This window comes from Poecilia latipinna, unplaced genomic scaffold (assembly GCF_001443285.1).
Source record: "Poecilia latipinna isolate Pla-1442-1.1 unplaced genomic scaffold, P_latipinna-1.0 Scaffold1510, whole genome shotgun sequence".
Taxonomy (NCBI): domain Eukaryota; kingdom Metazoa; phylum Chordata; class Actinopteri; order Cyprinodontiformes; family Poeciliidae; genus Poecilia; species Poecilia latipinna.
Window position 1 is genome coordinate 112,246 of NW_015114126.1, and position 21,982 is coordinate 134,227.

At 41.2% G+C, this 21,982-nt stretch overlaps 1 protein-coding gene across 1 annotated transcript in view; it reads right to left on the reverse strand.

The window, feature by feature from the left end:
* Positions 1 to 21,982, reverse strand: part of LOC106963232 (kalirin-like) — a gene marked incomplete at its 5' end in the record, with an annotated part of 68,987 nt that overhangs the window by 29,393 nt on the left and 17,612 nt on the right. Inside the window, 2 exons of the mRNA XM_015058022.1 lie at positions 17,390 to 17,557; positions 17,643 to 17,721. Of these exons, the coding sequence (XP_014913508.1) occupies positions 17,390 to 17,557; positions 17,643 to 17,721 (247 nt within the window). The remainder of the gene's footprint in view (positions 1 to 17,389; positions 17,558 to 17,642; positions 17,722 to 21,982) is intronic.

Consider the following 21,982-nt stretch of genomic DNA (forward strand, 5'->3'; position numbering starts at 1 on the left):
CCTCCTAATGTCAGATGGATTTAAAGATGAAGGATCAACGCAAAGACAAAAAATAAAAAATAAAAAAAAAGCAGCAGTTTGTTTACCATGAGGGTTTTTAAGATAATGGGAAACGTAAATAGGCGCTGGAAACTCAAACTGTCTCTGAATTTAGAACAGGATTAACATCCTGCTGCGGATAATTTGCAAAGAAAATATGTGGAGATTTTAGATCTAACAAATACCTGTTGTCTAAAGATTATTTCTGGAAAAAATACTCCAGGAAAAAAATAAGTTATTATAGCTCATAGATCCAAAAATAGTTTGTTTTTATTTCCCCTCCTGGTTGTCTATGGAGAAAAGGACGACCATTAATGTTCCAGAATGAATGGAGAAGTTGATGTTAAACCCCTAGAAAACAGCAGGAGCAGCAGGAGTGAGAACCAGCTGTTCTTTTGGTTTTGACTTTCTCCACAGAATAATTTGGATGTGCTAATGCTGGTGGCAGCATGACTACAACTGATCATTCTAGTCTTAAACAAATGAGCCAACACAGGGATAAATGCCAACTAACTTGGATGGTTTAAAGCTACCTTTCAGATAGAAGAGGTTATCTGAACTTGTCATTTCACAAACTCTCCCCATCACCATGGAGATCTCAGGGATCCATCCTAGGACCTACTCCATTTCCTGTTCATATAAAAACCATCTACAGCAGCTTTATGCTCATCCATTCACCTCTATGCAGATGTGGAGACAAGCCCCTTCCATCAATGTTAGATGTATTGGATGATAAATGTCACCCAGTTTAGTTTGCCAGTCCCTACTAAAACATTACAACCTCACCATGATGCTGCCACCTCTGTACTTCACAGCTGCAACAATATTCACAGGCTTCCCACTTTTTCCTTTTCACTTGTCAGACAGGACATGTCTCCATAAATTCAGGTCTTCATTCACTTCTTCCATGAATGGCCCATGTTGGTACAGAACTTATCTCACCAGCATCTTCACAATCTCACACCCCAACACATTTATCTCGGGGACACAGATGGCATCTCCTTCCTGGGCAGTACGATGACTGGACATCCTGGCCATTTACTTGCATGTCATTATTTCAAGAAACAAATCTGGTAACATTAGGCATCCAGAGTTACACCCAAGGATAAACCAGAGCTTTGTGGGTATACAATTCTCCTTCTGATATCTTAGCTGTTTTTTTCTTTTTTGTTCGTTTATTCGTCTAACTGAGGTTTGTCTTCCAGTTACTGGGTCGCATTTCTCTTTTATTGAGTCCATCCAGTCCCCCTCCTGTGTGGCAAAGGAAGATATGGTTGCTGGTGTGTTTACTTTATCGGACTGTGTCAGCAGTGAAGCCCAGATAAAACTATTCTAAACATTAGCTGTGCTGCACAGTGCTAAGGAGGTTTTCCACCGACTCCGACAACACAGAACCACACGGCACAAACGGTTTACATATTATATGTAATTTCATCTGTAGAAACATCATCAGCTGGGAACAAATGCATCAGTTCAATGTTCATGCCGGTGGAGACGTTTTCATTCAGCTGGAGGACCATGAGCCTAAAACTCCTCAGCCTTATAAATATGAGAAGATGCCAAATACTCCCGACACAAAATGCTGCTGCAGACATAGCCGTGTGTTGGTAAGAGAGAAGGCAGGTCAGAGGTCACCTCATCACCTGGGAGTGTTCTTTTGTGCTTTCAGCACAATAAGAGCCAGTCACCGAGAGGCTGTGGCAGCTGGCCGACCACAGAAACCCATCAAAACCTCACGAGTCACACCATAACTGAGAACCGTCATGATGTCATCGTCTTCTCCCACAGGCAGAAGTGATACTGCAGAATGCTATAGTCAGCTACTGGAAGAGTCACACACCAACGCAGGGAGACGTTTCCCGTTTCCCCTCATTCTTTGGATGACATCTGAAAAGCTATTTTGCAAAGAGTGAATCGAAACGATAGCCTTATAATCAGACATACATTTATAAAATCATCATCTCTGCACCTGTGGTCTTTGTGCCAAATGTCCCACGCTGCAGATGCACCAGAATGGAATAATTACAGAAGTAAAGAAACCTGAAACTTCATTTCCACAAAGAGCATGGGAGAAAAGTAAATGGGATCCACCTCATTAGGAAGAAAAAAAAAAGTTCCAATATTTGACAGAATTTTATGTGGAAAAACCAACACAAAGTAAAACAAAATTGTAAATGGATGAATTTATACATCGCTTTCCAGTCATACCGAGTCACATCTACCCACTCACAACAACACTGCACAACATAACTGTTGAACAGTGTTGTCGAGTTGCATGGGTTTTATTTAATATCCCTAAATCTAGTGTACAACAAATGCAGTTCTGTTTATGAACTGAGGCTTGTTGACGTTCACAGTTTATCACATGTGTGGCAAAAAGCTAACGACACATCACCCAAAAAAACATCCCTACACTGAAACATGGTGGTGGAAGCACGATGCTGTGGGGATGTTTGTGTTTAGCATGCTCAGGGACGCTGATTAAAGTTTATGGATGAAGCTAAAATATCAGGATTTAGTTAATAGTCAATAAAAGGTTATAACGTGCTACAATGGTCCAGTCAAAGTCCAGACAGCAATTTAACTGATGATCAGTGAGAAGACTGAATAAATAAATAAATGTTTCTTCAAGTTCATATATTTGCATTTCTTGGTTGGCCTATTTGTAAAAAGTAAAGCCCTAAAAATACTGTGTGTGTTTATTAGGCTGAGTGAATTGGATAAGCTGTATGCCGACTGACCAACTGGTTGAACTGGAATCAGACTAGGAAAAACATTGAACATTATGCAGCAGTGTATTGTTTCACCCCCTTAATCTATTGGTTATCACATAGCATCTACAGTGTTCACCAATATCAGTAAGCATTCTGATGAACAGAGATATAATGGAATGCAAACAATCATCGTCAGCAGAGCTCAGTGCCGGGCCTGGTGCTGTGATGTCAGCAGCAGCAGCTTCACTACGACTCCGCACCGACGGTCAGTCAGGTGAGACAACAAGGAAGCTTTTGTTCTGCAGAAACACAGACCATCTACTGTTAAAACTACCATCACTCACTACCTTTAATCTCTCTCTCACACACACTGAAGCAGCAGACTGAACACAGTAGAACAAGGGTTTTTGTCCACTTCATGCACATCTGTACACACCTGATGTCATTTCATAAGAGCAACACACACTTATAAAATGAGTCTACAGCACACAGGCACACCTCATTTCCTGTTGTCTCTTGTTTGCCCCAACCGTTGAGAGCAAAGCAGGACATCGTACCTCCCTGGTGTGGCACGTATCCGACTCAACAGTTTTTAGTTCACATAACTTCAGAAAGAGTTGGTTGATGCCAATAGATTATGTTCATGTAGAGAAATTCAAATACATTTTCAGGTTCTCTTGTTTCCCCCCCTCATTTGCATAGAACTGGGTAGATTCCAAAGTCCCATTCGCCAATGAATGCATGCTTAGTATTTGCTCATGATACTCAAGAAGCCTCACAAATCAAAGATCAATTAGTTAAGAAACATGTATTGAAGATATAAAACATCACTAATGTCTTTCACCTAAACAAAAAAAAAAAAAAAAAAAAGTCTGAAGGGATGTGATCCTTCTTTACAACCAGAATCTTCCAACAAGATTGTTTTTTCCACATTTAGACAGTTGCCGTCAGACTGCAGTTTTCTGGGGGTTCTTAGTAGGACAACGAAAGGCAGATCTTCTCTCATGTTGAACAGTTCTGGTTTGTTCTTTAGCTTTGAGGCATCATCATTATGACCAGTGAGCTGGAGAACCACACACACCGAATACCATTGCTCATCTATATTATTCCTAATCTTGCATATATCATTGTCTGGCCTTGCATCCTGAACCTGGTTGTATTGGAAGAATATCAGTGTTTAAAATAAAAAAAATGGGTACATGCAAAAAAAAAAAGCTCATGATGTCTCAATAAATCATTCGGGAAGTTAAAGATTGGGTCTAGTTCGGTCTTCCAATTGAACAATGACGATAAGCTCACCAACAAATTAGTTTTGGATTTACCATCACAAAGCCCTGCTCTCAATCTCACAGAACAATTTTAGTTACTTCTGCAGGCAAAATTCCCAAAGCTATTGTGAGAAGCTTGTTATAGAAAAGCATTTGACACAAGTCATATTAAAAGGCAATGCTACCAAATATAGAAATGATATGTATGGAAGCATCTAAATTAGACATGTGACATTTAGATACATATTTTTGGGTCCCCTGAATGACATAAGAGAGGCAAACTGTGGTTTGAGAAATATCTGTACAATGTATGTGTATATATGGTCTCATTAAAAAAAAAAAAAAAAAAAAAAAGTTGTACTCTGCTTCAAGCATCATCAAGGGAATGTCAAACTCTAATCTGAAAAAAGGTGCGCCTCCCAGGTGTTCCCGTGGATACGAAGCTGAATAAGACGGCAACCACATGCGACCCAGAGTGGGTGGCTTCATATCTGGTTCCGCCTCACAAACTCTCCCAGTGCTGGCTGGGCTTCCTCCAGCAACCAGGAAGAGAATCAAACCAATTCAGCAGTGATCACACCTGACACACACACACACTGTAATTCTCACATTCATCTAGATGGAATGGATGTGAGTGAAGAAAAAGTTTCATCATGATTATAAATATAGAATGAGGAAAGAACAAACACCACACTCGTACCGCCTTCCTCCCCACATGCTTTTGTGTCAATGACAGGAAGAGACATTAATCTGGGAAGATGACATTCCTGTCATACCTCCCTCTGCTCTCCGCCTTACAAATCTAGCAACCGAAAGCTCAGTGGATACATGTGATGGAGCGAAGGCAACCTCAGAAAGTACAACTGGAGAAAGAAACACTGAAAGTTATTACAGACTGCAGCTGCAGCATGTTTCTTCTTGCATTTGTTTCTGACAAACTTAAGGCAGGTAAATCAACCATTTGCTTACAAGCCATTTACGGCTCTGATTAGATCTACACATTTATGCATATAACCTCTCCAATCTCTGCTAAAAGAGCATCAACCACATACAGTAGCTTAATTTCAGACTTTAAAGTCAAGACTAAAATTGAGTCAGTTGACTTTCTGTGTGGATGTAAATGGAGATTTAAAGCCCTGAGAAATGAATTGGCCTGATGCATTTAAGTCAACACACTGAGTGTGAAAAAGACTTTTACTGAAACTTTTGGAGAGAAATGTTCCCAGTCAGAATGGCAACAGGGGTTACACATGAGCTCACACACCATATTTAGCAGAAACATGATTAACAGTAAGACCTACGTGTGACATGACTGCTGATAGGAATCTCTCCCACTGCTGAGTAATGACAGGATTTCACCTTTTTAGTAGAACTGGTGAAACAAGGGCTGGGTCAAGTCAAATTGATTTAAACTCCCCGGCTACTTATAGGTATACATGTTCAGCTGCTTAAGACAAACAGTGAGTCAACCAACCACAGGAATGTAGATGTTGTCAAGATGACTAGCTGAAGTTCACAGAGCATCAGAATGTAGAAGAAAGGGGATTTAACAGTCTGAACATAATGTAGCATGATGGCTTGTTCCAGATAGACTGGTCTGGAATTCAAAACTGCTTCAGAAATGTTAGACGACAACAGGAAGCTGGGGACAGCGGTGACGGCGGTAGGGGTTTGTCCTGTGGATCGCCGGCTCGATTCCCGGTCTACCCGCCGTCGCCGTTTCTGTCCCTGGGCAAGACACTTCACCCACCAGGCCTGCTCATGTTGGTCAGAAGGGCTGATGGTGCAACATTTGCAGCCTTTCTTCTGTCAGCCTGCACCAGGGCAGCTGTGGCTGCTATAAAGCAGCTGACCATCATCAGCATGTGGATGAGCCCGTTGAGATTTCAGTCGGAGACATAAAGGGTTTTATACATAAAACAGATAATTATTATTTATTATTATTAACAGACTTCTAATTGCACTGGCTCTCTAAAATGTTACTGACAAATTGGGAAAAAAAAAGTTGAATGATTCAATAAGCTTCAGTGTCAGCAGCAATGTTCACATGTCGGGATCAGATTTTGCCATTACTAAGCAATATTGTCTCGACATATTTTTGGTCAACTAGTCTCAGCTGGCCACGGCTTGAACGTCACAGTCAGAGTTGTTGCAGCAGATTTCTTATGCCTACTTCAGGCAGGATAATGCACCACGCCACAAAGCTCAGTCCATCTCCACTGTGTGTACTCCCATGTACTCCATAGTAACCAGATCTCAATCCAACATGGCCTCTTTGGGATGTGGTGGAATGGGACATGCTAACCATGCTAACAGCTACTGCCACAACTGTGCGACACCAACATATCAGCAATTGACAAAAATCTAAGACAACGTGAACTACTTTAAAGTAAAGTAGATCATGTTCAGTTAATGGCTAACCAAAACAAAACAAAAAAAAAAGTAATTACAAAAGATTTGATTTATTATAAACTGCAAACTCTAAGCTTCTGGCCTCACTTGACTCATCGGGACTCATTCTTAATGCTGCAGGCTGGTTCACACATGCACTCACCAAGTCTGGTTGCCAGAGAGTTAATCAGTGTAAAGTTCAGTGCAACAAATTCTGTCTGAATCTTCCTACTAACGCTATGCTCTGCTTGGTGAAGAAAGAGAAAGCAAAGACAAAGCTGTGAAGGAGAAGTTCTTGTGGTCAGAAATGATACTTTGTGACAGGACTCAAAAAGTAGCCTTCACGGAAACTCGTATTACAGGAAACAAGTTTCAGATAAAAAAAAAAATAATAATAAAAAAGGGGGAATTTCCTTCTAAACCTCGAGTCCAAGTCTGCAGCAGGGATTGCGTCCTGGATGATGGAATATTTAATATTTTACAGGGTTTTTATGGATATACAACACCTCTGCTGATAAAGCTAAATGATCAAGGCCTTCGTTAAAGAAAGTAAAATAAACTAAATGTGGCCCAGTTCCCAATGTTTGGGTGTGTGATCAGCAGATCTTCGAAAAACATTTTTGTTTGAGTAGCAAAGTCCAATCAGAATCCGATGCTTCCAGGGTTGAACTGCCGCTTACACATCAGTGGATGAGCCACTTTAGTCTGTTGATTTACAAATCAGGAAGACAAAAATATCTGCTTTTGTAAGATTGAAGAGTGAAACAATAACTGAGCATCAGCAAGTGTGACTACTTCTCTAAATTTTTAGCTTTAGCAGTTTGGAAGCAGGAGGAGAGGCGCCATCGATTACACCAGAGAAACAATTGTTGCTCCACATAAATCAGGGAAGGAATTTCAGGGCCATTTCCAAACTCTCAAGTTAATCATTTTACAGTGGGAGAGGTTAGGATGGGAAAAGCATTTAAGACTGTATCGTAATGAGCTACACTCAGAACCTGCAAAAATTGCAAGACCATTTCAAGCCTCCATCACAAAACACATTAAGGAAGGAGTCGGATGTCTCCTCGTCATCAGTGTTGTCTATTAAGGACCAAAGCAGTGAGTGGGACAAATAAAACCTGCCACTGTTTGGCCTGGAGGTAGTTTCTGCTCTGTAACGATCAACCTGTGTAAAGGTTAGGTGACCTCCAGCTCAGGGTGTGATGTAGTGATAAGTCACTGGTTGGTCAGGGAGTTGGATAAAACACACCACATGTCATGCATCACACTCATTCAACCCAGGAACACATGGAATGTAAAGTTCTCAAAGACAGATCTGATAACCGAGTCATTCTTCAGGTGCCTGCAAATAAAACCGAAAGCATCTCACACCACTGATGCGTTTCACCCTTTAGATCAGCAAGCGTGTCACCAGGTGAGCCAACCTGGCTCAGTTCTTCTCATTATGCAGAGGTTTTGTTTTTAAGGGAAGCTGCAGAGTCTATCGACATCATATGGAGCATTACATAGAAAAAGACAGATACTGTGGCATGGACAGATGAGCCAGCAAGGAGATGCTTAGCCAGTAGGGACTCGTTCTTCTCTTGCTGTGTACAGGTAAAAACCATTTGGTCTTCAGGTGTAACAAACACTAAAATTTGAGCATGATTGTTCAGTTGGTTTAATTATTATTGCCAAAACTTAATTGTTTTAAGGATCTTTACAAGCGAACTGGTTTTGGGCGTATAGAGACCCGAGTTACATTAAGAACAGTTTCATAGAAACCAGTCAAACTTGTTGATTTACATACCAAGCAGCACTTTACACACATGGCTAACATAAAGGCAAAGTCCACAGTCTGTCCTTACATGGAGCAGAGTTGACCTTTGGCTACGATCTGAACAGAAGGGCTTCCATACAAACGTACACACATAGTTGACATCGCTTTAACTGAACAGTTCCACCCAAAGTGAACTAACAAAATGAAACCATTTAGATCCAAGTATATTGTATGCTGCCAGAAATCCACTATGATACTATGGAAGAAAATGTGAAGTCATGCTTGAACCGGTTTCACATCAAAAGGAGAACAATACACCAGCTTCTAAAAATGGATTTATCTCGTCACACCTCCTTAGTCTTCTGTCCTCAGAGATTTCAGGTTTAACACAAAGCAAAGAGGATAATTAGAGTAGAATGTGGTGAGGAAAAGATTTAACTTCACCACAAAGGTGCTTCAATTATATTAGTTACAGCTAAACAACACTGTTCCATTCAATTCTCATCTACCTTCTCACTTTGGGATTTCTCCTATAGAGCTGGATTTCTGAAGATGAATTTCATTCGGGCCATTCAGCAAACATTTGTGAAAGATGTCTTTTTATTTTTTTACTCCGTTTTAGAACTGCAGTCCGTCTATGGTTGTAGTTTGGCAATGGCAGCAGAGGAACAAAAGCATTCAGTCTGAGCAAGTTTAAACCTGACAAAGACGTCGTGGCCCCTCATTGACAGCCATGTCTCATCAACAGCGTGATTGTTCACAGCGCATGCAAGTTCAATACGTTTCCTGGCACCGCTGCTTTCACAAGCTGCTTTCCATACGTCTCACCCAGAAGTTAGTGATAGAGTAAAACAGTGGTCTCAAGCTGAAGTCCTGAAGAAACAACTTTTTCTGATGTCTCTTTATTTGCTTCAGCACACCTGGCTCCAGTATGAAGTGATTAGCAGATCTGTGTATAGAGGTCGACTGCAGGCTAGAGAGGCATTTTCACCATTTGATTCAAGTGGAGGACAAGGGACACAAGTAAAAGTTGCAGGACTTTGGCCTTGAGAGCTGCAGTTTGAGACCACTGTGGTGAAATCAGAACCAATCCTTTAAAACTTCAACAGAATCCACGTCTCCAGCAACGGCCGAGAGATCAAACCCTCTGGAAATGGCCAAGCACTGGAAAAGAGGAGGTTTCAGCTAAAAGCTAAGACACACACATTCACACAGATCGGCAGGCAGTGGGGTCTGAAGTGCCTTGGGGCAACATGTGAGAGGAGGAAGTTGGTATGTAGCCATACATCCAACATGGACGCAGGTCAGGAGTAGCTCTCAGGCTCCCTAGCTTATTTCCATTAATATGTTAAGGTACAAGCATTTGACAGCAGATCAGCACAGCAAGACACTGGACACACATCGAAGCTTGTAATTTTTCCTTTTTTTTTTTGCAGGAGCTTTAATGAGTTCAAATGTTTGAATTTCAACATTTGAGCAGAATTGGGTCTAAAGCTCAAGTCACCTTTCTGTTTACTTTACCAACTGTACTGTAGCGAGTGTTTCCCAGCTCCTTTACCTCTGAGGGGAGTCGGCGTGCGTTTATGAAAACTGGAGAAGCGTCTACAGAATTAGACAGTACCACTAACACAGGTCAGTCTTTACTGAGCTAAGCACAGCACTGTGGCTGGTGGAACAGGTTCATTCACTTTAATGTTGCATTCATTCACTGAAAATAGTCTATAGGTGGTGTAAAATTATCTTCCTCAAGCACACACATATCCAGAAAAACATCAGCATTACTGAAAGAAAGGTCCCGTTTCTATCAGCCAAGTTGTTTGTGACTTTTTTTTTTAATGACTTGAGCTTCCATAAAAAAAAACAGCTTGGGGCCGTTTTTAGGCCCGCTCTTAGAAAACAATCTTTCCAAATGCAAGTGATCCAGAAAGCAAGGGAGGTTCTCACTCCACCTGCCTAAATCACCAGGAGGCTAAAAAAAGCTAGATTAATTCCCACAAAGGAAAGCCTTCAGCTAGAGGAGATCTTGGTCTGAAACGTCAACAGCTTTGAATATGTTCCGACAGCCATCAAAGTCAGAGGAATTCACTGGTATCGTATTTAATATAGCTACACCTGCAAATGAGCCAGCTAATTCCTTTTATTCCCAATCTTTGTCAGGTTTTCTTTTGTGGCCTCAGAACTATAAACCAAAAAAAAAAAAAATCCAAAGAGCCATAGAAAACTAATCCATCCCAACCAACCTGTTCAGGCATTAAGGTAACGCCATCTTAAACTTAAAGTATTGCTTTGGGTGTGGTGAAGTGTGACTCTCTCGCTGCACACCGTTTTTGTGCATGTCGGAGCTAAACCCGACATCAGCGACACTCAGGCAAACTCCTTTTAATCACTTTCCTAATGCGCCAAAACAGTTTGATACTTAGGTGTTTTTTGGGCTGTATATGCAGAACTTTTGTCACGTTTGATTTTTTTCAGTCTCGTCATAAAAAAATAATCCCCACAGATTATGAACAGCAGCTTGGCAGCACATGTCCAGCTGCTGTCTGCAGCTAGAGACTGTGATTGAGGAACTCACTGAAGGTTACTTTAAGAAGTCCAGTAAAGCCAGTTTAAGTGCCTAAGGCTGTGTCACAACACGCACAAATGCACGCACACCATGTGGAGGAGCAGGCTGAACTGCAGGAAAACGGATTGCTCAATGCAACATCTGATTCTCCAATAACTGAAAGTGTCTGCCTGTGTTGCGTCTGCGTGACACAGCTTCCCGTTTAACACATTTTCCATTCAAATTTGTCTTCACCGGAGCGATGGCTATTTATAGAAGAAGAAAACAGTTTCATCAGTTTGTTCACTTCATTCAGTCACTGTCACACACATTATCAAGCTTAAAGCTCTCTTAGAAAGCTGTTCTACACATAATTCCTCACACACAGAAAATAAACTTTAAACACAAAGACACGCCAACACACAGACTCCTCTTGTCCCACCTGAGCAGCAGCAGCAGCACCGGTCCAGGAACCATCCACAGCAACGCTGGGCCTGCTTCATCCTTAAGCACACATCCTACATACACACCTTTCTCCTCACACCTGCACACACGCTCCGACTAGTTTGGGTTGATCACAGGTTGATTAGAGGTGTGTGTGTGCACGGCAGGAATGTCCACTCCACACTGCTGTGATCCAGAGAGAGCGAGCGATGGCAGCCGAGGCTGGAGGAGGAGCCCGAAACCTTTCTGCCCCTCCCTCCCGCCTCCGTCCCACTGTCTCAGACACACTTCAGTTCTCTGGAACAGAAGTCACTGTTAATTACTGTAGTGTGTGTGTGCAGAGCAGGGACTGCAGTTAAAACTCTGTGTGTGGTTTCCATTAAGCTCCTCTTCTCCTTGGCTTGTCCTTTTTGTTGAAGATCTCTACCCTCACACCGTTTGTTAGCTGCAGAAACTATCAAAAGGTAGGAAATACCTTAGAGCTCAGAAACAGAAATGTTTCCTTTTTAACTCAGACTGCTGAACTCCACCAGGATCTCTTGAATCCAAGCAATTCTCCTGCTCTCATGAAGTAGGTTTTGCATTAGTATAAAAATAAATGACACTCAAGTGAGAAGAAGGAGTTAGCTGGGGCTGCTTTGGCAGATCTAACTAACACTTGGAAAAAACAAAAACAAAAATTGCTTTAGTGACAATACCTCCATAGTTTCCTCATTTTAGCCATTTTATAACAAGGCTAAATTGCAGACTAGGGAAAACACTTGTTCATTTAGAAAATTCAAATACTAGTGTATTTAGCCAATATTTCCTAAAGACTCTAGTCCTTCCTCTGAACTATTATAAAGCAACAGTTAAAGAACAGCAACAGCGCCAATCAACCCCCTCATATGTTGTTTTTAGTGACATAATAAAGACTATTGCTCACCCAGCAATGGCTGATTCCTCGTTGTGTGAAGCTATACCCATTCTGAAGCTAGCTAATGAACTGGTCAATGACTAGCACCAGTAACTCAGTAGCCAACAAACGAGAAGGAGGCCACTCCCTTGTGTTACCACTGGAGAAGCTGGAGACTAGCATGTCTAGGTTGGTCACCAACTGGTGGATCATCCAGTCAAATGCTAATGACAGCCTGTCCAGGGCTAAAGCTAGTTTATCCAGGGCTAAAGCTAGCTTATTCATGGCTAATAGCCACCAGAGGGATGCGAGTGTTTGGCCTCTCCAAAGCTAATGCAAGTGTGAATGCCAGTTGACAAATGATCAGTAGCTGGTTTTGGAATGGATTAACATCCTGCGATGAGGAAGTAGCCACCATTGCGTGTGCAAGTCTTACTTGTGGCACTAAATCCATGCCATATTTTTACCCATATTTTTAACCCAAAAGTATTTACTAGAGGACATCTTGATAAACCTTACTCTTTGCTCTCTGCATACATACATTATTTACAGCCATGGCTCCACTAACCTACAGCTAGCCTACTAACTGCCTACTCAGACTGTAGGCAGCTAATGTTGGGGCTAGAACTCTTGTGTTGGTAATAGACGAACACTTGGCTTGGGCGTCAAAAGTGGATGTATCGTTTTATGTATAATTTTACATAATCTAGAAATAATAGTTTGTGCAAAGGTAAATTGTAAATATCTTTGTTTTGGTAGAGGTAGATGTATAGATTTTTTTTTATGTAAATACAATTCTGTTGAACTCAAGTAAGAAAACCTGTCGTTCTACTTCAGCTAATTTGTTTATAAACAAATTAATAAACGCTAGCATATATTTCTGTTTTTACTTTAAAACAAAGGCTTTGGGAATCAAGTAGATTTTTCTAACACCTTGAAAAGACAAACCTCAAAACTACAGCCACCTGTTAATGTCTGTCCTAATGCAGGGGTGGATGTTCAAAGTCTACAATATATTGTTGAAGAACTTTATCACAGTTGTAAATCATTAATTTGTGTCTAATCAGATAAGGTATCAGAAATGTGCCGAGTACACATTCAGACAACAAATACGCCTTTTAGTAAAAATGTCGACACAATATGCACATCTGCTCCACCCTGAGGAACGCCAATAAACTGTGGGCGACTCATGATTTTCTCCAGAAATTCTATCATGTCCATGAATAAGTTTAAATGATTTTGAATATTTGACTGGAATCTGCTTCCTCAGTGAGCTGTTCCAATGATGATGAGAGCTAGCACCATGGCTCAATTAAGAATACATCTCATGCAAATGTTTCCATCCATCACCGAGATAATTTTTAATGATTTATTGTGTGAAAAAGCTTATTCATGTCTGATTTTAATTACATTTTATATTTACTGGAAACAAAGCAATTGTGATTTTTTTCCCCCCCAAACATTAGCAGAATATTTGCACACATTTTTAATTAAAACTAAGATAGCATGGTCTGCTGGTGGTCAGAAGGCCCAACAGGTGGCGCCGCTGCATGGCAGCCTCTCTTCTGTCAGACTGCCCCAGGGCAGCTGTGGCTATGATCTAGTAGCTTGCCACCATCAGTGTATGAATGTCTGTAGTGTGAAGTGCTTTGGAGTCCTCTGGACATGATAAAGAGCTATTCAAGTTCAGACAACTTACCGTTACCCCTGTAGTCACAATAAAGGGGAATAGACATGTTTTTCCATGTCTAACTAGTTCATCATAATGTCAATTAAGAACTTTTTAAAATTCAGTTTATCTACTTGACACCAATTTATAATAGGAAATATGACAAAATGAGTTCAATTTGTCAATAGTTTTGTCCATTCATGGGCCTGAGCTCAACAGGTTCATTAATAAAGCTCAGACCCAATTTGACCCTCTTCGGCCAAGTCTGGGGGAATGTTAAGGTACTTCCGAGCTAAAGCGGATAGGTGGTTTCTCCAGTGAATTGTGGGTCTATGAGCCTCTGGCAGAGCCCTTTTGATGCAGAGAGACAGCAGTTCTACTTCAAGTTTCACACCCATCTCTAACAAGGAGAACAACTAACCAACAGATGAAGCTTATTTTAGTCGCTCGTATCCAAAACCTTGTTTATGTGCTCATGACCCATGCCTCGTGACTATAAAAATCAAGAGCTTTGCTTTCTGAATCAGATTGCTCATCGCCACATCAGGCTTGGGCAAAGCCAGTATTACAGCAGACAAAGCCCCAATCTGTCTCCTGCTCCGTCCTGCCAAAACTCGTGAACAAGACACACGGACAGTTTAGCTTTTCCACTTTGAGCAGAGAGTCGCTCAAAACCCTGAGGCACCGGTGCAACCTTTTTAAGGTTTACATTCTGCTGCAAAACACCCCGGTGCACACGGAAAGCCGTGGACAGAAGACCGCAACAAAGTCACATTTTATGCAAATCCCCAACATCAGGTTCACAAAGCAACCCTGAAGAGTAAAGAGCTTCTCTTATACAGAAACAAATTTAATGCAAATGTATATTCAGATTTATTTCAATCCAATAAAGTCAGTCAGGTTAAAAGTCATTTACAGTTAGGTCCAACATAAATAATGATGCCAGCAGATTTAGATTTATAATAATTTTCATTCCAACAAGGAGTTATTGTCTGATATAAAATCAAAGTACAACCTCTTTAAGGACAATAAAACAATATAAAGGGAGTGTCAATGATGATACCAGAAGGCTGAATTATCACTTTCTCCGTCCAGACTAAACATGGAGAGACGGTGCAGAAAAACAACTGTTAACAGAGAGCACCTCCAGCAGATCCAGGATCAGAAGGAACGACAACCTGCCATGACAAGCACACTGAATTCATTCTTTAAATTCACCAACTTTTTCCCTCTTCAATAAAAGTGTATCCAATTGCCCAGCTCTGGGTTCCTGTGCACCAGAGAGTATTGGATTACAGCAGACTTGATGACTGTTTTCAGCCTAGCTGCTGGTCCTCCAGCAGGGGCAACAGATCCCGATGAGCTCTGCTGCAGCAGAATCAGGAAACGCGCGAGGACATAGCCTAGATAAAGAGTTTCAGCAGCACCGTTTCACTGCAGTGTCCCATTTTATTCACCTTCCACTTCTGATGACGCTCCCCAGCAGGAAGCGGCAGACGTTAGGTGTGAAAGCTTGGACTGCAGCTTCCCTTACCGCAGTCTCATGACTAAGGCAAGAGAGGCAGAAACTCAGACAGGCAAACAACGCCAACAGTTACAAACCACCCTGACTTCATCCGTCAGCCAGTTTGGCTAATCCAACCCTACCGTCACAAACAAGTGCAGCTGTATTGCATCCGGCTTTATTCTTGCTCCCGTTATAAATGCAGGCAGAATGTTTTGTAGATTTTAAACATTTTCAGATTTTCCACTAGTGGAAAAGCTGCTAAAAGAAAAGGAAGCTTTTCAGCCTGAGGATGTGAAGAGCGAGGATTAAAGACATGCCTTTTAATCCGTCTCATTCTTTCACTTCACTTTAGAGTTTTACAGTCTTTCAGAGAGGACAAGGAGACCTATTTTATGAAGCAGTCACAAGACACCTGCTGCCCAGCTACACACACACAGACACACACACGTCTGAGCTTAAAGAAGAGTTTTGGTTTGGGTTTTTAGGATAAGTTACTGAAGTGTTACAATGCAGTTAGTCATGGAATGGTTGTAAACACAGAGGTCAAATACAAGACATCTCAACACTTTTAGAGTGTGTGTGAGCTTTTCTAAGCATAATGGCTGCTGTTATTCCACCTGCAACTCCACTGACACAAGGTAACCACGTCATTGACAACAGCAAGAAACAATATGACTGTGGCAGGTAAGTCAGTTGATCTTACCGTGTGTGTGTTGGTGTCAGAGGTTTTCGTCTCCTGCAATGTCAAATATTGACCTGTTAAACCCATAACCCATCTAAAGCAAGGCCTGTTAAACCACAAAAACAACTGGGCCTGGCAGTGAGAATGTTTAGAGCAGCTTGGTTCAAAGTCCTGATAAGACGAGAGATGAACCTGATCACTGCAGCTGAGGACGGAGCAGTCAGTTTCATCAACAACCTTACCTTGGTTCTGTAAAGCACAGCCAGTATGACAAAGTCAGCTTTCCGTCACCTGAAGAACATTTCTGTGACTAAAGGACTAATGCCTCAGTAAGATCTAGAGAAACTCACCCATGCATTCATCTTTGGTTGCAATGATCACTACAGCAGTGTCTTCTCAGGTCCGCCTAAAAACATAATTCAGTGAACTGCAGCTGATCCAGAATGCTGCTGCTGCTTTTGTTCTCACTAAAACCAGGAAGGTGGAGGACATCACCCAGTTCTAAAGTCCCTACACTCAGAACAGACTTTAAGATACTGTTAGTTTATGAATCAGTGAACGGCTTAGCACCACAATACATTAAAGATCTGCTGGAGTTGTATCAACCTTCCAGACCAATCGGGTCTCCTGGTTCTGGTTCTGCTCTGCATCCCCAGAACCAAACATGGAGAACCAGCGTTCAGCTTCATCATAAATCTGGGATAAGCTTTCAGAAAACTGCAAAAAAAGCTGAAACACTGATTTTCATTAAATCAAGACTAAAACCCACCTGTTCAGAGTTGATTTTGGACCATAATACATGAAACACTAACCAACATATTTAATGTGTGTTAATGATTTTGAAGATTGCTCTTGACAAAATGTAATGTTTGTTTCTGGTTTCTCAATTAGTGTTTATGACCTTTTACTTTTGTGTTTAAGACGAAACACTTTGAACTGCCTTATTGCTAAAATGTGCTATACAAATCAACTTGATTGATTGATGCAGGAGGAAACCGATGCTGCGTGTCCTGATGCTTCCCTGCCTTCTAAATGGAACATGTAATGGTGGGATTCAACACGGCTCAACAGCACCATCTGCAGGACAAATACAGCCAACAGGAAGGACCGAAGAAAAAACTCAGATCTCACGTTTCACCAGAGTACAGTGGTAACCATAGAAACTATTGTGGTAGATAGACAATGTTCACTCCCCAGTAATAAGATGTCAGAAGCAGACCCTTTAAGTCCTACAAAATTTATGAATTTAAGGCAGGAGAAAATACAGCTCAGTTCTTCAATGCCGATTGTCCAAAAGACAAACTGAAGGTAGTAGTTCATATAAATTGGATCATTTTTATGCAACGATTTTGTCTCTAAAATATATTTGACATAATGCATATCAGGTTGCTGCATGGTGCTTTGCACATTCTGAGCATCGCTGCTAGCAGACCGTGAGCAGGACTCTCCTGATAAATGGTGAGGAACAGTTCCTACCTTTCCCTGAGCCGAAGAAGCAGTCCATCTCAACACTGGACCGAGAGTGAGAGACGCAGAGAGCCGAGCTGGGGACCAGCCCCTCCTGAGGCGGGCTGCGCTCGGTGGTCCGGACCAGACACCAGCCGGGCCGCTCCGTGGGCCGCTCCAACAGCTCTACAGTCTGGCCTGCAGTGGACACAAGAGAGATGGTCGTCTCACTTTAACGTCATTAGAAACCGATGCCTAGGAGGAAGGTGGGAGCGGGTCTCACCTGTGCTGATGGACAGTTCTGTGCTGCATCCTGCTGTGAAGTCCTGGAGGACCACGGTCAGCTCGCACCCACCGGAGAGCTGCAAACAGAGAGAACCCGCATGTCACAACCTGCAGAGCTAGCACCTGTTCCGCTGACACAGCACATGTCCAGGTTCCTGCTCTGGAACAGAGACAGATCCAGAATTCAGAAACCAACAGCTTCATGCAGCATCAGAAACAGCTTCACTACAACAGAGGATCCCTCCTCTCCAAGCATGAGAAGTGAGAGGTGCATGTTCTGCGTTATTAGGCTCACTGAATGGAAAACAGCTTAGAAAGAGATTCTGCAACAACTCCACAGGCTGACCTCCAGCCCAAAATCACTGCCAAGACCACCAAAACACTGAACTCTAAAAGATTAATAAGTTGTCTATTTTTTTTAATGCCTACTATAAAGATGCAGAGCCTTTTGCTGACTAATTTCAGTTTCCTAAAGATCTTATCTACCAATTCTGATTGGGACCAATTTTTATTTTATTTTAACAACTTAATCCATTAAAGATAAAATGTAGGTTCTTTTATAGAGGTAGCCATTTATTTAATCCAACACAAGAAGAAATTAAAAGGTCATCATGGTGGTGTGGTTGAGCGGTGCAGTGTTGGGGTATTGTTGATCGGCACGTCAGCAGTATTGTTCAAGTATACTTCATTTTGATTAAATGCTCACATGTTATCCAATGGGTCTGGCTTCCTCATGACAGTTAAGGAGCTGATGTTGTGTAAACTCCTCTAAAGCTCAATTTTTAATGTTTCACTGAAACAGATTTTAAACGATTGTCTTGGTACAGCTGTTTGTAGTGACGCGAGCAGAAGTCAAATTAAACAGTTCCATGTCATACCAAACAACTTCTGGTTTTACTGGATTTCAGTCTGCCACTCTGCATCCGCAAATACACGTTTTCAAATTATTAATACAGCATACCCAAATAAAGCAAAATCTAAGGAGGGTATAATCTGGTTTGTACAGATTATATTTCCACTGGCATTTATGGTAAAAATTAATATAAGCCCAAAGCATTGGGTCAGGCCTGACCACATCAACTCCACCGAAATATAACAAGGCTTTAGGTCCAGCAATTTGTAAAAAAAAAAAAAGTTTCCACAACTAAATGAGTCTAATTGTGGAGCCAGTCTTCAACAGCCAAGGACTAGCATGTGCTCACTGTGACCTCTGTAACCCATGTTAATGTTTAGCCCCGAGAACAGGAGAAGGAAGCTGAAGCACTCAAAGTCCTCATAAGCTGTGCATCACCGTGTCAGCTTCATGGCATTGACATATGCTGGTCTTTAGCCACATTAACCTGGGAACCAACACACACACAGATGCCAGCCCTCGGCATTTACACCCCAGTTACATTAACAGACTGATCAGGCGGTCGGCCTGGATAACATGAAGCCCAACAAACCCTCACCATTTATTCATCGGTCTGCATAGGCAGAGCAAAACGGTTTTATGACCCATCAATAAGGCTCGGACTGTGGTAATATATATATATATATATATATATATATATATATATATATATATATATATATATATTTGACTTATAACACTTTAAATATTAAATATCTTGTTTCTGATAGTGACTCAAATTAATTAGATATGCGTCATGTAACAACCGGTGAGGACTGCAGAGCTGCTTAAATCTGACTACAGGAGAACTAATTGAGACGGGAGATGTTTCAGAACTGTGTCCGTCAACAACATTAAATCTCCACTTTATGTTTCAGCCAACATAAAGGGAGCACATCTTTCAGACAAACAGGATGAATAAACTGGACAAACTGCTTCAAAGTGTAAGCAGTGCTCAGGTTTAATTGAGGCCAAGTCGTCGTCCTCCATTTGCTCCATTTTCTCTGTTTTGGAAAATGTTAGGTAGTGTGTGAGTGTATGTGTGTACGCCATAGTGTGAGCTGGGCTTAAGATCTCCTAGCAACAAAGACTGTTGTTTCTATAAAGGTGCAGGTGAACTTCTACCTGACAGATGGCCCCACACACACACACACACACACACACACACACACACACACACACAGTTGTTTTCAGTCCTTCTGGCTGATTAGAGCTCAGTTCATTCAGGTCCGAGTCGCTGCGGTTAACAAAATTGTTCCTGCACAAATTTCAAATTTTTTTTTGTTTTTTTTTTGTTTCAATGTTTAGTTCCATCTCTGTTCACTTGAAGCTTTTATATAAAGCATAAATACAAAAGTTCAGTTTGAACATAGTAAAGACTTTACTGCAGTGATCTGGCCTTAAACACCACCGACTGCATAACATGAAATAATGGACAAAAGTCGACATCTAATGGACAAATTAATGAAATGAATAAGCAGTTGAAAGGTTGGCTGGATGAACTGATAGATGGTAGGTTCTTTTTAAGACTTAGAGTTCTCAGGTAGGTATGTACTGTAGGTGGATAGATGGGGTTAGAGTTAGGGTAGGTCATGGGTTGGTTGATAGATGGATTTTTGTTCCTACACATTTTCTGATCCCTTCAGAATTCCTTTCAAAAAGATACTTCATCACAAAGGGAAATTAAGCATCTTAACTCATATCATCCAAGTACCTTCAAGAAGTTGATGTGGATGGTGAGGGATGGACGTCCAGTACCAGTCAGTCATGCCACAAATCTGAAGCTATGCTAATCCACCTCATTTACTTTTACTGCTCCCCTTTAAAGCTTGTCTGGCTGTTTGGTTAGCAAGTGGATCCTCACCCATCCTGCTCTGAACCCATGAAGCCTCCTTATCAGGTCGTCTGGGATTTGGGGTCAAAGTTCACCTATTTGAGCTTAAGACGATAATCAGCTGCACTTGCAAAAATAGCCTGTTGCCATAGTTATGTATCATAACTGTCTGAAAGTAAAAAAATAAAAATAAAAATACATAAAGACCAAACATCCTTCCAGCTTCACAGCACCCAGAACCAGAGCCTCAGAATCCAACATGCAACATCTCAACCAGACATTGCGAACAAAAAAAGAACCAATCAGAACTAACATAGCAGAGCCACTACCACCCTGCTTACGAATCTAAAAATGTTGATCTTGTAATTTTCTGGGAGATGAAGCTTCAGAGCTGGTTTTGTCACGTAATGAACTCTGAAAACCCAGAAGTGTCAGCTAAATATTTATAATATTTGCCTTATAGTTGAAGGTAAACCGTTTAAGAAGTGAGGCCCTCTGAATGAGAAGGAACATTCACCAAATGATGTTTTGTATTTTACAGTTTTGGAGTCTCCATTAACTACAACTCTAATTGCACTACTACCGGCTGTTGCAATCATTCTCCTCACCAGCTCTGGGACAAGAGTGTTTATACATATAAAAGACAATTTAAAAAAATAAAAAATATATATATATATAAAATCGTCAAGGCCTAAAAACCTGCATTTCTTCAGTATTTTTGCACTGGTGCCACTTCATTGGCTTTCGGTCTAAGACTACGGTAAGTGCCTTTTAAAGCAGACTGAAGACGTCTCGCTGCTTCAGCACTGTGACCGACTTCCACCTCCACCATGTTTTCAGACCGATCAGACCGGCTTGCTTTGTTTGAGAGAGTGGGAATTGCACTCTGCCGTCTTGTCATATGACCCTCCTCTGCTCACTCCAAACGTGTGTGCACATGAAAGCTTGTGACGGTCACATGTTTCAGTAGAAGACGGCACAGTGATGACGACCTGTATGACATCAGTGTCATTTACTGATGAAATTTATTTATAATAGACATTCTGGTGTGGTGAACACACCTAATCAAGTTTTGTGAATTTTTGAAAACATATTACCCATGTTTTCATTTCCTTTTGTCCGAACAAATGGACAGAAACACTTGCAGTATTCAACATGACATGTATTTTCCCGACAAAGAATTTATTACTAGATCTTAAGAGTAAGCTTCTGTTTTCATTATGATGTTTTAAAAAATTCTTTGACATAAAATAAAGGTTTTGTTGTTGTAAAGATTGTTTAATGTCCTATTAATCTCAATTTTCAGGTGTAACCCACTTAGTATGCTATGAAATCAGGTCAGTAACTCTGGTAAGGAATGAGAGCTGGAAACTGAAAACTTATTGCATTTACTCTTTCGCCTCACCTCTACGCTTTAACCCAATAGATGTGCTAGAAGATAACTTTCATTGTAAAATTTCAGATATCATTAATTCCATTGCTCCAGTTGAAGTGAAGGTCGTTTCTGGTAGGAACAAGTCTCCATGGAGATGTGTGCAAACAGATCTGCAAGAAACCTTTGTCACAGGGCTGAACATGAATGGCATAAAACTCAACGTCACGTTTATTATGA